This window comes from Ochotona princeps, chromosome 31 (genome assembly GCF_030435755.1).
Source record: "Ochotona princeps isolate mOchPri1 chromosome 31, mOchPri1.hap1, whole genome shotgun sequence".
NCBI classification, from domain to species: Eukaryota; Metazoa; Chordata; class Mammalia; order Lagomorpha; family Ochotonidae; genus Ochotona; species Ochotona princeps.
In genome coordinates this window covers 2201969-2218786 of record NC_080862.1, presented here as the reverse complement: position 1 = coordinate 2218786, position 16818 = coordinate 2201969, and the positions used below count along the sequence as shown (strand labels likewise).

At 41.6% G+C, this 16818-nt stretch overlaps 1 protein-coding gene across 1 annotated transcript in view; it reads right to left on the bottom strand.

The window, feature by feature from the left end:
• TMC1 (transmembrane channel like 1) overlaps nucleotides 1–16818 on the bottom strand; it is a 79703-nt gene that overhangs the window by 51705 nt on the left and 11180 nt on the right. Inside the window, exons 6-7 of the mRNA XM_058657300.1 lie at nucleotides 5025–5115; nucleotides 4633–4714 (exon numbers count right to left, since the gene is read on the bottom strand). Coding sequence (XP_058513283.1) covers nucleotides 4633–4714; nucleotides 5025–5115 — 173 coding nt within the window. The remainder of the gene's footprint in view (nucleotides 1–4632; nucleotides 4715–5024; nucleotides 5116–16818) is intronic.

Genomic DNA, 16818 nt, shown 5'->3' with positions numbered 1-16818 from the left:
AATTGGTACCCAGGAGGCAACAGATGATGGTTCAAACATCTGGGTTCCTACTGCACTTGTGGGAGACCCTGGCTCCTGACTTCAGTCTGACCCTACCCTGGTTGTTGTTAACCCTTAGGGAAAGAGCAAATGACGGAAGATCTTTCTCCCTCACTCACTGCTCTATTGGTCAGACTTTCATATTAATTAACTAATTAATTAATCAAGTTTAGAAGCATTCTGGAGATGTGAGATGTTGGAGCAGTTGAGGGACTAAACTAAGGGCTTGTGGTTGGAATACAATGGATGACGGGTGAGCAAGAACAGAGGTCAACCCGCATTGTGCAGGGCCTTTTAAGACAAGCTAGCACGTGAGGATTTTACTTAAAATGGAATGAGAAGTCACTGGCAGGTGTTAAGCACTGGAGCTGGAGGCGGAGAAGCATGAACATGGTTTTTTAAAAAGTTCAACTTTGAGGAACCAATTGGGATGCGCTAGACAAGAATATTCTGTTCACTTGCAAGTGTACCAAACAGTAAGCAGTAAAGTGATCCTTGCAGCAATTAATGACTGAGCCAAGAATAAAATCAGGCTTTTAAGGCACAAAATGAAGACCCAAAGAGAGGGCAAACAAGAAGAGGAGAAAGAGAAGGAATAAGGGGATATGAAGAGATAAGAATTCTGCGTCTCAGATTGAGATCTCATTGATGTACAAACAAACCAGCATTTCTTTGTGGATAACTTAAGGCTCAGTATCACGTTGGAAGCGTTCGCAATCTTCCCAGTTATCATTTTCAGTGACTCAAGAAAAGATGAAAAGTAAGTAAACAATCTCATTCACCAGCTTTGTTCTGTCTCGTTCGACCAGCTGTGTCTGGTGGCTGGTTTTTCTTACGTGCTCAGGCTCTGAAATATGACCAGTGGGGAACAATGTTACTGAAGAAGGCAGTCTCAAGTAGAAAAAATTCCAGCCTCTACTTACCAAGACGAGGCCAGCCTCCCATGAGAGTAATGCCTCTATTCCCAGAAGTTAGTCTATTCTTCAGGTACCATTTGACTCATTCTTAAAAGGCAGAAATAGCTTACGTTAGGAATGTAAAAAGAAGTGAACATCTAAATGAATATTTGGTAAGAGATGTTGAAACCTGAGAGCTGCCTTTAAGAGAAAAAGAGAAGCTTGGATTCATTTCTAGGGATATTGCTTCTCTAGAGGAGACAAAGTTGTGTAAGATTTTCAGAGTGGATGGTTTTGTTACGCTCACCCCCCTTTTCTGTGCTCACGTGCAATGGTTTGTTTGCAAAAGTTCTAAGGCAGGCCCACGCCTCCCAGGACATTTGATCAGCTCCCTGGCTCCCAATGATTTCAGATCATTTCACGGCTGTTATCTGCGTTCTCCTGTAATGACAACCCAAGGCCGGCTCTGCCAGGTTCACTCATCATGTTTTATTGAAGGCAGTGTACTTGTGGCCTGCTGGTCATCTCAGCCATCGAGTCACAACAGAACTTCCTTCTCTAGATAACTGTGCTGCTTTCATCTGAGATAGAATCCAAGAACAGGCTACTGACCCATTCTATAGCCTCTGTCTTGTTTAAGAAACGAAACTACTGTACCCCATCACGTAGACACAGACCTGTGGGCTACATAATCACTAAATGATGGAGTCAGGGTTGCACAGGCAGCTTAACAATAGTAAATCTTGGAGCCAGACAGACTTTATCTACAAGTGCTTGGCTCCAAATCTAGATCTTTGTTAACCATAATGCTACACACTCCATCAGCTAGAAGCGTAAAAGTAAGTTAAGTATAAACTATGATATTATATAATAAATAAGTAATGAAAGTGTGTATCTGAAGAAACAGCTACAGCTAACATACATAAGCTGAGCCCAACAAAATCCATACATTGTAAGATACTCAAAAAAATCAACCTCTTTTTCCCTTTAATCTATCCTAAATTCCATTTCACATTAAGTAATTAATGTATTAAAACAGTCTTAACATTTCTAAATGGTAAAAAATCAATTAAATGACCTGAGACCGATACAAATACCATGCTATTAAGCTAAGCTATGAAACATAATTTTTCTCCCAAACAAGTTTTGAGGTGGGGAATTAAATGTGACAATTATGAATTGTATGTTCAAGAGTCCTCAGGCCAGCAGAGAAATATGAGGTTTACTCTGAGGCGATTTCTAGTCTTAAAAACAGGTCTACCACTTCAATTTTGATGCTGTGATCTACTATTAGGGAAAAAATGAGTTATAATTCTGAGAAAGACTTGTAATCTTCAGCTTGACAGATATTAAAATATTTAATCTATGATTTCAAAAGTAATGTTGGCAACACAGTCAGTATAGATTATTATTTCCTGAAGATGCAAGATTTCAGTGTCTGCAGAAAAACACGCTGTGCAGCGGCAGTTAATCAATAATGTGCCTGCAGCGGGGTAAGCCTGAGTACCGACATGACTCCTTCATAAGGCTAGCAGGACAGGGAACTCCATGACACGTCAATGATAGAGGCTCCATGGCATCACCATGCTAGGAATCATCAATTCTGTTTTTAAGTCAAGAAAGAAAAACAGCGAGTATTAGCTGGGGAGTTGCTTATCCTAATAAATGGATCCAACTGGACACTCTGGGTTTCAGACTCAGACTGGAGTTCCACTCTTGATTCCGACACTATTAGATGGCCGACTGTAGGAAATCAGTCAAGGTTGGTAATTTGCTCTACCTTGAGAGCTGCATTTGCAGTGGCCTCCGTTGCTCACTGCCTCTCCAGGTACCACATGTTAGCTGTGCAGTTGAAACACAACGTCTATGCCTAGTGTATCTAAGCTCCTTCCTCTATAACCTAAAACACTAGACATCTGAAACATTCATCTGTAATTTTATTCAATATATCTATCAATGTCAAGTGAGAACCAGTAGTAAACAAAAAAAACCCTCTGCTTTCATGTTCACTGAGAAAAATGAACATGAAATGAAATGAGGCTACTTTAACAAGTGAAGTATACTAGATTCTAGGTAGTGGTAAATGTTCAGCAGAAAATAAAGCAAAAAAGGGATGCTACAGGAATGTGTAGGAGGGATGCAATTAATGAACTGGGATATTTTAGTTCATTGCCATGTAATAAAGAGAGAGAACTGGCGTAGTTCAAACATGCCTGTCATGTCAGGGAAACATTATCGATACCAACTCCCGAGGGCACCTCCCATTCTGTGATCAACACCGCTTTTAACTAGAAGAAAAACTGGTCTTCGGTCCAGAGGCAAAGCTAAAAAATCAGTTCTCAGTCAACACACGTAGACATAATATTATGGCAAGATTTTACTCAAAGTTATTACAAATGTTACCCCTTTTTCTTTACAATTTTATAATGTTTCACAGTGATTTATTACTCTATTGTACATTTTAAATATTTACAGGCCTTATTCTAAGCCTATAATGCTGAACTAAATAGGTTTTTATATGCATACATTCACTTTCCATCATTGTACACAATCCATACAAAATTAAGGCTCAACAGGAATACTAGATAGGAAGTTCTGGATGGTTAGTGTTTGCTTCAGGAATTTAAAAATCAAGTTGGGGGGAGCTGGCAATGAGGCACAGTGAGCTAAGCTGCCCTTTGTGCTGCTGGTTCCCCACACTGGAGTGCTGGTTCCAGTCCCAGCCACTCCTCTTGCAATACAGCACCTTAAAAATGCACCTGAAAAGACAGCAGGAAAATGGTCCCCATGCTTGGACCCCTGATACCCCCATGGGGATCCCAAATGAAATTCCTAGCTGCTGGCCTCAGCCCAAAGCTGGCTGTCACCGGCATTGGGGACGGACCAGCGAACGGATGATCTGTCTCCTGCTCACTCGCTGGCGCGCTCTCCATCATTCCACCTTTCAACAAATCATTTTCTTAAGTAGTAATTTCTTTTTAGAAATTTCATTTATTTATATAAAAAACAGAGAGAGACACACACAGAGAGAAATTTTCTACTTGTTGGCTTTTTAAGCTTTTTATTCCTTTCATAATAGTATAAAATTCATGAGAGTTGTATTTTCAATGCCATGGGCATTGGAAAAAGAAAATATCTGTCTTTCCAACAATATGACTCATTGTCATTGCGCACTACACTGAGTTGCCTATGCAGGGCAGAAAATCAGGGCAGAAAGAGAACCTCGAGGTGGGCATCTGACCTGGAAGTTAGGATGCCACTAGGATGCGCCCACTCCACACAGGAATGGCTGGGTTTGACTTCCGTGAGAAGACGGTGATGGATCCTATTTTGGGTTCCTACTGCACATATTGGTACAGTTGGATTGGTCCCAGCTTTGGTCTCAGCTTTGGTGGGCATTTGCACTAAACAGGAGGTGCCTTTGTATAGCCAACCAGCAGAGGGAATCTCACTGCTGTTCATGAATTCATAAAACTTGAGGCTATTTTGGTTTACAGTAGGGCCTACTGATGGAGTCAACATTGTCCTTGATCAAAGAAGCACAGGAGATGTGTGTGTGTCTGTGTGTGTGTGTGTGTGTGTGTTTTAGTCTTCAGTCAACTCAGCACTTCACAAATTCAAAAAGACCTCCGGTCAGCTTTTGAGAAATTTGTCTAACACAGCCTTCTCTACTACATAAGATGTGATCAACACTTACTTTCGATTGCCTTGATTTTATTTTCCCATGGGACACAAGCAGCTTTGAAGTTCTCAAAGTCGCGAAGAAATTTTGCCCATTTCTGAAAAGAAAGCCACGCACTTTGGTAAAGTCCACACTTCCGGTTTGTAAGGCGGCTCATCTCCCACCCAAAGCGATCACAAATCCCTGTTCCTCGGATTACTTTTTAACTCCCGAAAAGACCCTTTTCCATTTTAAATCTCTCCCTATCCTCACACAATTTTTCATTCCACAGATGCACTGTTTTGGTAAGGCATGTGCATCTGCCTTGACGCTGGACAGTGGAGCGTTTTTCCACTCCTTCAGGACGGAGCTCCCACGGCCCCAGGACCGCCACGTGCCAGGAAGCAGGCTGAGCTGCAGACACTCACCTTGGCCATCATCATCTTAAACGCAAACCACCGTTTTCCTTTTCCTTTCCCAAGGGCGCCTTCATTTTCACTCACAAATTTTTTTGCTTCCCTAAAATAATAAGTGATATGTAAGAGCAGATGAGATTAATGGAATACAGGGGTTCAAGATATTTATACTTCATACAGCTGCAACCTTGGATCTTCTATATATCTTTGACAAGTGGAGCTAAACTAGATTTCATAGCCTGAAGTTCATGTTGAGAGTAAGGAAGACTAGGTATTTTAGTTTCGCTTATTCATCAACTGGAGTCATTAAAAAATCAAAGAATTTATGCTAAATGTCAAAATAAAGAACCTTAATTCTTCTCATTTCTGCCACACACACACACACACACACACACACACACACACACACAAATTGAATCTGAAGTTTATGCCAGATTCTGGCAGTAAGAATATTTATTCTGAAATATTTTCCTTCTTTTCTGAGAATTCCTATTAAAATAGGGCAGAGAGTTTAGGACAAGCTGACATAGAACATGCTTTTTGACCTGGTATTTAATCTCATAAAAACAATTATGACTTAAAACAGAAACATCACATTATAAAGCAATTGGGAACCACGGGAAAATGAGGACACGAATACTCTTTATCTCACATTCAATTGGCTTTAAATTGTTTCAAAAGATTTATTTATCGGGCCCAGCAGCGTGGCCTAGCGGCTAAAGTCCTCGCCTTGAAAGCCCCGGGATCCCATATGGGCGCCAGTTCTAATCCCGGCAGCTCCACTTCCCATCCAGCTCCCTGCTTGTGGCCTGGGAAAGCAGTTGAGGACAACCCAATGCATTGGCACACTGCACCCGCGTGGGAGACCCGGAAGAGGTTCCAGGTTCCCGGCTTCGGATCGGCGCACATCGGCCCGTTGCGGCTCACTTGGGGAGTGAATCATCGGACAGAAGATCCTCCTCTCTGTCTCTCCTCCTCTGTGTATATCTGGCTGTAACAAAAAAATGAATAAATCTTTAAAAAAAAAAAGATTTATTTATCTTTATTGGAAAGACAGCTTTATAAGAAAAGGACAGACAAGAAGACCTTCCATCCGCAGGTTCACTCCCCCGTTGGCTGCCAAGGCTGGAACTAAGCTGACCCAAAGCCTAGAGCCAGAGGCTTCTTCAGGTAGTCTGCGTAGGTTCAGGGTTCCAAGACTCTAGACCAGCCTCAGCTTGTCTTCCCCGGTCATAAGCAGGGAACTGGACAAACACTGGTGCCGACATGGGATGCTGGCACTTACAGGTGGAGATTAGCCAACTGAGCCATCATGCTGGCCCGAAGGGTTAAAATTTAAACTCTGACATTGTTCCCAAACATTTAAACATTCACAGTAACCATGTCAGTGTCTTTGTGTCCGTGTGAAGAAAAAAAAAAGGAAGGAAGAGGGAGGAAGGACATTAATTCCTCAAAAAGGACTGAATGTCTCTGTTTCTCCCCCCTACCACCAGCCCCCATAATCCATACTTCAACTCGAATCCCACTGTGGTGGTATTTGGAGGTGGGGACTTCAAGAGGTATATAGGTCATGAGGTGAAGCTCTCGGGATTAAATTAGCGCCCTTTGAAGGGATGTACTCTTTCTAGCACCTTGGCCTTGGAGCTCTAGCGCCTGGAGCTATGGGATATAAAGGAGTGCTGGACCGCCGAGTCTGTGGGTGGTCTGTCAGCCGCCAGCTTACCGCCCATGTGAGACATCACCTGCAAGGTGCAGAACAGATAACCCTAGCCTGGCTGTCTCCACGGGAACAGGGCAACTACTGCCAAGAAGACAACCCTTCAACACATGACTAACAAGGGTAAAAATGGAGCCTCAGCACAGGCGTTGCTGGATTTTGTTTGTTTTTGTAAGACACTCTTCAGTATCAACGGTAAACTCCAGATTTTGCCACACACAGTGGTCATGAAATCACACTCACCTGTATGCCAACCTAACCAACGCTAGGACGTGGAGCCCTGTTACTCACCTGTGTGTTTGCATGCATTCACATTCTGCCATTAAAACACCAGAACCATGGTGGAATATTTCTGACTCATCATCCCCGATAAGCTCCTGGGGCCCGGAAGCAACAACTTGTCCTGTGTACACTTGTCCCAGGGCACCGAGAACCGCTCTGATCCCAAGACGTGCCTGATCTAACTGTAAAGCTTTTGGAAATGCAGCTGGCTGATGTAACTCCTGGGGACCACCTACTAACTGCATTTCCCACATCAACTTACTCTTAAACACAAAGTCATTTCCAGACTTTTGGATTGCATCCTTCATCACGGGTCTTCCCTAAAACTTCTCTGTTAGCTTCCAAACACAAAGCAGCATTATCAGACTGCCCTACTGACTGACACCCTCCCGCTGGACATGACCTCTGTGCTGGGGAGACTGCTCAAAAGCCATTCATGAAACATTCTATAGCTCCTAAAATATTCAATAAAGCTATTATGAAAAATTAGCTATAATGAAAAATAGAAGTAGGCAATTGACAGAAACGATCAAGATGCCACTCAGAATGCCCACAGGTATTGGAGCACCCAGATTCATCTTCCGGCTCATTCCCAACTTCCTGCTGAGACCCTGACAGAGAGCAGGTGATGACCCGACTAGTTAGAGTCCTGCCTCTCGGAGGGAGAACGGATGGAGTGCAGGTTCCTTGGTTTCAGTCTGCTCCAGCAGCTAGTGTGGGGGGGTTGGGGAGTGAAACAACAGAAAAAATCCTCTCTCTTTCTCTCTTTCTCTTTTTCAATAAACAAACAAATATTTTAAAATACATTATAAAATACATTATAAAGAATTGGCACTGTGGTGTAGCAGCTTAAGTTGTTTTAAGTATAAAGCCAGCATCCCATATGGATACTAGTTCAAGTCCCAGCTGTTCCACTTCCAATCCACGTTTCTGCTTGGGAGATGCCCAAGTCCCTGGGCCCCCACACTCCTGCTGGAGACCTGAACAGAGCTGCTGCTCATGGCTGCAGCCCGGCTCAGCACTGGCTGCTGAGGGGTGAGTCAGTGGAAGCAAGAGAGCAGGGAGATTCTCATTCTCTTTTTTCTGTCAGGGGGTGGGTGGGGATGCACAACTTCGCCCTTTAAATAAATAAATAAGCAAATAAACAAATAAATAAAGAATTTTTAAAAAATAAATTATAAGCCAAATGCTCATGGCTGGAATTTTAGATCCACATAATGAAAAGTGAATTTTGCATTAGAACACAGGAAGCAGAGGGGCCCTGGCAAGCATTCTGTAAAGTACTGAACGGAAGCTTGTGAACAGAGCAGGGGCGTGGGCCCAGCCTCCACGACCTGTTTCCGCGATCTTACTGGTATCTTCTGTGCTCTCCGTGTACCCACACAGGACATGCACGGACTCACACAAGGGGTGGCAAGGGTCCTCTCAGTCCCTGCGTGGTTTCTAACAGATCAGAATTTCCTAGCAAACAAACGGTCCGAAACTTATTTCCCTCTCTGCTGAAATGATGGCAAGAATGACGTGAGATCACAGATAAAAAAGCAACGTAATGAAACAGGTTATACACTGTCAATCCTTTTCTAACAACTTGTTTTGAAACCACAAATTTGCTCTATCATAATTGATACATTTCAGAACAATCTGAGCATACAGCACAGTTTTCAGGTTTTGCGGATATGTAATTGTGTCCACGAGAAACCCAAAGTGAACGTGGATCTTCGCAGATGAAACAAGCAGCTTTAAGATGCAGACTTCGCTCACCCGGCACCCCGCTGCCTTCCCCAACCCCAGTGAGAAAACCACTTGCAATCCCAGCTAGTGCTGTAATGATCCAGCCTCCATCCTGCACATTAAGTCACAAGTGACAAAGGTCCTGAAGGCCACATTCACAAGCAAACTTCACATCCTTTCCAAGAGAAATTGTCATATTTATTGTAATATGAAGAGATTCCAAAATGTTCATGGAAAAAATGGAATTGGAAGATAAATTTATAATGAAATGAAATCATACATACACGGAGGTCTTCAATTTCTCGTAAAATGTATATAACAGAAAGTGTGCATATATTTCTATTTTTTGCACTAAAATTAAATTATCTTTGAACTCCATTCTTCCATACTCTTATGTTTATGTATTTCTTAACCACTAACCTGTGTGTAAAATACAGTTGCTATTCTTATTAATTTCCTACTTTGGAGGCTGGCACTGGGGCATAATGGGTAAAGCCACCACCTACAGTGCCAGCATACCGTATGGGCATCAGTTCGATTCCTGGATGCTCTGCTTCCTAGCCAGCTTCCTGCAAATGCACTGGAAAAGCAGCAGAAGATGACACAAATTCTTGGGCCCCTGCATCCACATGAGAGATCTGGATGGGCTTCCTGCCTCCTGACTTCGGTCTGGCCATTTCAGGTGGATGGAATCCTAGCTATATGATATTAGTAAAGTTTCTGTCAGTTACGATAAATCTCTCATTGAATAATATGAACGAGTTTTTACATGTTTATCTTTTTAACTGCTAATAATTCCCCGTAATGCTAGGTATAATTTCCCATTTCTCTTTCAAGGATCATGCCCTCATCTACCCAAAAAACATCTATTTTTACTCTGAAATTTAGATAAAGTTTCAAACTTCAATCTACATGATATATTCACAGGCATATAGTTCCTCTCTTCCCTGATGTTCTATATCTTCCTCCATTCTTGAGATTTCTCTGTTACCAAGTTTAATTTTCCTGGTCAGCCAATGACTCAAGCCACTCCTAGCTTTCCGCTACCCACCCTAGGTTCAACTCAAGTGAGATTTTAAGGATGAATTTGAAACAAAAGCCAGGAGCCGTGGAATGGCCCATAATCATTTTTTCATTAGTAAGACATTCTTAATCCCCCGAAGCTGGTGATGGTAGGATATGAATAAGCTCTCTTCCTGTTTGAAGGTCTGGTCTGCAAGAGGGAACACCAGGATGCAGAAAGTGACCCCGTGCGAGAACACGCATTGTTCCCAAGGTTGACCTCTGCCCTGAGTTGGCATGACTTCCGGAAAAGAAACCATCAGTATCAACCAATCCCCTACTCTCTGATAACAGATTTCTCAACCAGAAAACCAACATCTTTCAATGTGCAATTACAAAGCAACGTTCAGAAAGAAAATTCCCAATACAGAGTTACCCGTTCACTGATACACATGAAGTGTGCATGATGGACGCAAGTGCAAAACAAACCAACAGAAAGAGCAGAAAACTAACCAAGAATAAACACCAGGGAATAAACTTGGAATCTCTATTAGCTCTTAACCAACCAAATACCTGACTCAAAAATTCATATCATTTCCTTGAATTGCATTCAGTAAAAGCTGCCTGCCAAGAGTGTAAGCCTGTCTCCAGGTCTCAGAACTCAAGCAAGCCCTGGTACAATATGCACAGGTCTCTGAGCTGTAACCCCAGACTCGGGGATAAATAATTCAGCGAGGTCTATTTAATGACATTAATACCTGGCCTCATCATTCATTTATCAGCTCCTTTTGCTGGTAATTAGAATAATAAGGTTTCCTGGGCTTTCAAGGCAGCTTTCACAGCTACGTGAGCAAGCACACTTTGGTCTAACTTACAAAATAGATAATTTACCCACAGCACATGATCCAATCCCAGGTTACAAAGGCTATGCTGCCTTGGCTGCGTTCTCGCCCCAGGAAACACGCTCTCCTTTCGGGTTAGGTTGACTTTTATTGATAGTATGATTAAGCAAGCAGTGCATTCCTCGACTGAATGAACGGCACTTCAAGGTGGGAGTTTAGGTAATCAGAACCTGTGCTTATTTACACTTAGGAAAAGGGAAAGGATCCTTTTTTTAAAAAAAAAGTACTACTATTGAAAAAATTAACCAATAATTCAGAGAGCTCTCCTTTCTTCCAATCTATTGCTAAGCCATTAAAAGACAGTTGCAGTAGTAAGAAGTAACGTAACATACACAGATCGAAAATGAACGCTACAACCATGTCTAAATATTACCTCTCAACAAACGTAACTGCGTGATTTGACTGTGCGGTTATTTTAAATCACCCCGTACTGGAAGAGGAAGTTCGGTGACAGTAGCTGTATCAGTTAGAATTCTCAGTTGCTTTATTACAAAGTGAGAATATTATTGTAGCTACCCTACAGAGCAATCATATACTTTATGGGAAACAATGTACGCAATAGAACAAAAATAGTAACTCTCCTTAACAAAAGCTCTACCAACTGGACTAACAGATGCTAATTTCCAAGCTGAATCTTTGAATTGCAAAATTCAGAAAGTGCTGGGTATCATGAGGCAAACATCTCTCAGGAAAGTAGCATGTTTCCCGTCTGATTGCCACCACAGTGGGGACGGGAGAACTGTTTTTCTCACCAAGGGAGCACGAGAGTCCAACCCTGTATTTGGGAACTGCTAAGAGGATGCAGGCTTCAGGCGCTGCAGTCACAATGCCCCTAGGGCATGTCACGTCACTGTAGATAACTCCAGACCTGTGGCAGGTACACAAGCCTGAGGAAAATCCCACCCACCCACCCCCAATTTCTCTTTCATTCCAAGACTACTGTGTTCTCTCTGAAAACATATTGCCTTATTAAATTATAAAGTGTCACACTTGGATTGGCTTTTATTAAAGTGTTACACTTGATCTTAGCCAAAATAATGAGAATTCTTGGGGACCTAGTAATGCTGTGTTATTAATTGGGATTTGGTTATAAGTATAAGAAAATTTTAAAAATTTCATTGATCTATACACTTATATGCAGTTCTTCGTAAGCACACAGAATCATGAAGAAATGTTTAACAAATGATCAAATATCATTTTAAAAACAAGCACTTCTTGGGCCCGACACAGTGACCTAGCAGCTAAAGTCCTCCTCGCTTGACCGCGCCCGGGATCCCATATGGTCGCCGGTTCTAATCCCAGCAGCCCCGCTTCCCGTCCAGCTCCCTGCTTGTGGCCTGGGACAGCAGTGGAGAATGGCCCAAAGCCTTGGGATCCTGCACCCACAGGAGAGACCCAGAAGAAGCACATGGTTTCAGATGGACTCAGCTCTGGCTATTGCTGCCACTTGGGGAGGAACCAGCAGCTGAAATAATTTTCTGTCTTCTCTACACGTCTGCATTTCCAATAAAAATAAATAAGTCTTAAAAAAAAAATAAGCAACTTGCCTTTCTTAGTTAAACAATCACCTCTCCCTCTCCCTCCCTTGCTTCCTTCCTTTTAAATGTGTTCTACACATACCACGCCAAGAGCCGGATTTGAGCATCATTTCTGGCTCTTGGTTTGGCTGTCTCAGCACGAGAGACCATGGTTTTCAGTGTTTGGTTTTCTGGTGTGCGCGGACAAAAAATAGCTTCATCTTAATTCGGTAACATTAGCAATGTGTAGATTCCTTTCAGCAGCTTCAACTCTAAGAAAAACAGAATATAGGTCCATGAAATAGTCACCACTCGTACACGGCAGCCTTGAAGTGAAAAGGGAGGGAATGACCGAGGTTTGAGTTACTTAAGACCCTTGACTTAACACAAGACAAGAATTAAACCAGATAGCTTAAGGATGATAGAATTACAGAAGTTTTAAAATTGTATCTATGAACTACATTGACTCCAGTTTTTTCATTAACCTAACATTAACAGAATTCATGAGAATTATATTGTGGTAATTATGATGTATTTGCTATGATCCTGAGAAGCTACCATATTAAAAATTATTTGAAAGGGGAAAAAAAAAAAGAATTTGGGTAGGCAGATAAAGATCAATCCAGGCATCACTTTGCAGGAATTTCTCTAGCAGAGGAGTTATTTCCACCATGAACCGCAGGCACAACCGCGTGTTCTTAGCTACAGAAACATCAGCCTCTTTGCAAGACTCTGTGCACTGCTTGGCTGACTCCTGCGAGTTATAATCAAACGACACTGTAATGAATTCTGGGAAACAAAAGAATTCTCAAACCACTGCCTTAGATGTGCAGCACCATTCTGCATTGAAAATTCGGGTAACATATTCCTGCACAGTACTTGTATATTATCATGTATACTCTTTAAGCCATTTTTATGTTACGACTTTTTTTTTCTCAAATGTTACATGGTGATATTTAGGAGTGCTACATTTAAATTGTTGTAACAAAGAGCCTTCATTTTCAGTTGGAACTGCCTGTTCTGCCTTCTGATCAATGAGTGGGCAAGGAATTTCAAATGATGACTTAAAATGATGGCAATTGAGTCAGCTCTGCAAGTAATCAGGACCTACCTGGGAAAACGTGATGGCGTGCCACATGACAGACTTCATCCGGGACACTGCGCTTAGCAGTCTTAGGAAACGAAGCTTAGGGAAGGTCACCCACAGCATTCGCTGTGTTCCGGTATTTCACAGGCCTCCAGCAGTCTCCCTGCTAACCTATTTCAATCCCTGCAATCCAGCACAAGCCAAGGAGCAGAACAATATGTGCCTAAAATTGGATTGCACACAAAGTCATGTGTGTTTGTGTAGATATCTGACTACCTTTTGTATGCTTATGTATGTATGTATGCTTATGTATGTAAACTTATGCACAGATGTTACAAAAACATCAATACAAAATTTTTTTTAAAAAATGATTCATATATTTTATGGAAGAAAATATCAGATACTATCTTGTAAATGTGGAACTGTTTCCTTCCCTTCCAGAGAAACAAAGGGCTGTGAACATTACAGTAAGTACCTCACCTAACTTCTGGACCACAGACGCCCAAAACAATAAGGGCATATTTCTCTAATTAATATTACTTTGTGCTTATCAGATGTATATTTTCTTTCCTTTTACTGTTAATATATTACATTAAGTATATCTAAAAACAGCCATAGACAATTTTAATAGTGTTTCAAAGAAAACATATTTATCAAATCTAATAAAAATTGTGAAAATTGGTTATTACTCATAGCTAAAATTCCAAAGAGTGCAAGTTTGGTTAATTGCTATGTATCAAAATTGCTAAGGGATGGGCCGGTAGAGGGCCGCCACCTGCAAATAGGCATCGCATTTGGGTGTAGGCCGTGAGCCAGCTGCTCCACTCCTGGTCCGGCTCCCTCCTGACAACCTGGGGGAGCAATGGGAAATAGCCCAGGTACTCGAAAACTCACTTCTCACACCTAATACTTTCATCTTTCGCATGAATGTTAAACAAGGAAAGGAGCAGAAGAGGAGGAGGAGATAGGAAACTGAACCCCTGTGTGCTGAAGGATTTTAGAGGGAATTTCATACTAGAAGACGAAAATCTTTTAACAATGTGTTAAAATCAAAATCTAGAATAAAACGTTAGCAATGCACTTCAGACTTTTATCTGAACTACTGAAATCACAGACTAAGAACCAGCTCTCCGGTAAGCATCTCACTGTTGATTATGAACAAGTTCTTCCTCTGTTTTTAATTGTTTTAGATTGGCTCCTATCAACATAAACTCAGGTCATCCAAAGGCACTGCTGTGCCGGAGAAGGGGATTTCACGCTGGTTCACATAACTAACTGCTCAATTTTCAGGAGCTGGGAAAGCTGGCTCTCAAACTATCGGTAACTTGAAATTGGTACTAGCGAAGTATTTATGCTACGGAAATTGGAAAAAATGCCATAGAATTTTTGTTTTGTTTTTATCACTACAATCTCTGTCCTTTACATGTTTAATTATCCAGGCTCATGAAAGATCCCGGTGTCACTCAGAGCTCCATTGTCCCCAGGAAGTGGTATCTAACAACACAGAAGTCATGAACACGTTAACACGGTCATCCACAGGGAGAACACTACGCCAGGCCCTGAGAAAGAGAGACGTGCAGGACACCTGTGTCCTCGGGAGCTCAAAATCTATTCTGAAATAAAGACTGTTTACATAAAATATTTAAAATGCAATGCAGTGTAGCATAACAAGAGCCAAACTAATAACAGAATGACTATTTCGAATGCTCTCTCAACCGGGATTGACAGATAAAACACCTCAAAGGAGAGATGATCTCAGGGTGTGGAAACGCTAGAAGAGGCTGAAATGATGTGAGAAAGTACACTCAACACGTCATCAATGAAGATAAAACGCATTTAACTGGAAAACGTGGTTCAAATGAGATGCAGCAGAGCACAACTGAAAAAAAATTAAGATTAACCTGGATTTTCATCTTCATTCACAGTTACAAGCCGTGGGAGGTTAGTTAACCTCTATAAATCTGTTTTCTTATCTTTTGTTTTACAATTTTCATGAGAATTAAATAAATTGTACAAAAGTACAAAAGTCAAAAATACAAAAGGTTGGTTTTATGAGAAGACCAAATAGATCAATAATCTAGCCAGACTAACAAAAAAGAGAAAACAATAATAAATAGAGATGAAAAAGGAGGCATGCCAGTCAATACTACTGAAATACAAAGGATCCTAAGAAGCCAGTAGGAAGGACTATTAATCAACCCTTAATTATTATTAACTATGAATAACTTCCTGGATTCCTGCAGCACTGGTACCCCATGCGGATGCCAGTTCAAGACTGGGATGAGCCACTTCCAATCCAGCTCACTCCCAGTGGCCTGAGAAGGTAGTAGAGGATGGCCCAGGTCCTTGGACCCTGCTCCCATGGGAAAGATCTAATAAGAAGTTCCTGGCTTTGGTTTGACTCAGCTGCAGCCATTGTGCCCAATGGGGTAGAAGACCTCTCCCTCTGTCTCTCTTCTCTCTGTAAAATCTTCCTTCCAAAGAAGTCAATACGCCTTTTTTAGAAACATAAAAGCAAAGAAAACTACAGGTCTATATCCCTGATGAGCACAGACACAAAAATTCTCAATAAGATACTAGCAAATCAATTCCAAAATCACAAAAAAGAAATATACCATGATCAGGTGTGATTTATCCCAGAAATGCAAGGGTGATTCAACATTCACAAATCAATAAACACCATAAATAACATCAATAGAATGAGGAATAGAAACCAAATGGTCATCTCAATATTTGTGGAGCTGGCATTCAATAAGATTCAATGTCCCTTCATGAGGAAAACCCTGGAATCTGCCACGAGACAACTCTTGGGCATGTTTTGGAAGATCGAGAAGTAGTCTGCGAGTCCATCAAACTGCCAAGATATCTCACCCTATTTCAGTGGAGCTTCAACATCTGGTCTTCTATAATTCTCAAAGCGATGTCACCATCCCCCCGGACTCGTGGGTCTGCCTGTGGCAGGTGTGCTCTGCCTTGGCAATGCATGGCCAGGTTTAAGCTATCCTTGGCAGGGAATCATACGTTACCATGAAGTGTTCCGAGACGGAATCACAATTGCAGCTGTATTCCTTACCTGTGCGCTGCATTCTGTTATCATGCTGTGCAATTTATACGAGTTTCTCACTCTAAGATTTTAGTGACATGTGAACAAGGATAATTTCAGAAGAAAGCAGAGGTCAGAAGGATTACACATTACATTCAAATGAACACAGCTCTTACGTGAGTAACTTAAGATTGAAACACAAGTGTGCAGTCCATGCCCACACTATTGCCTTATACGGGACATTCAGGCAGGAGCAAGAGGAAAGTGCTTCTACACCTCCACACAAATGGAAAAGAGAGAGATTCCTGGGCATTCTTCCCCAGTTGCTTACATTTTGTTATGCTTTGAAAGCTCACAAATAATTTTCCAATTCCACAACTTTCTGTTTACAGCTCCCTGTGGTTTCATGTTTCAGAATTTTATGGGGCATTAATATTTCAATATGTATTTGGGAAACCAGCATTGGGTTGTCAGAAAAGGGTATTTTTAAGTCCTATTATTTAGGATCATGATTGCTTCACTAAA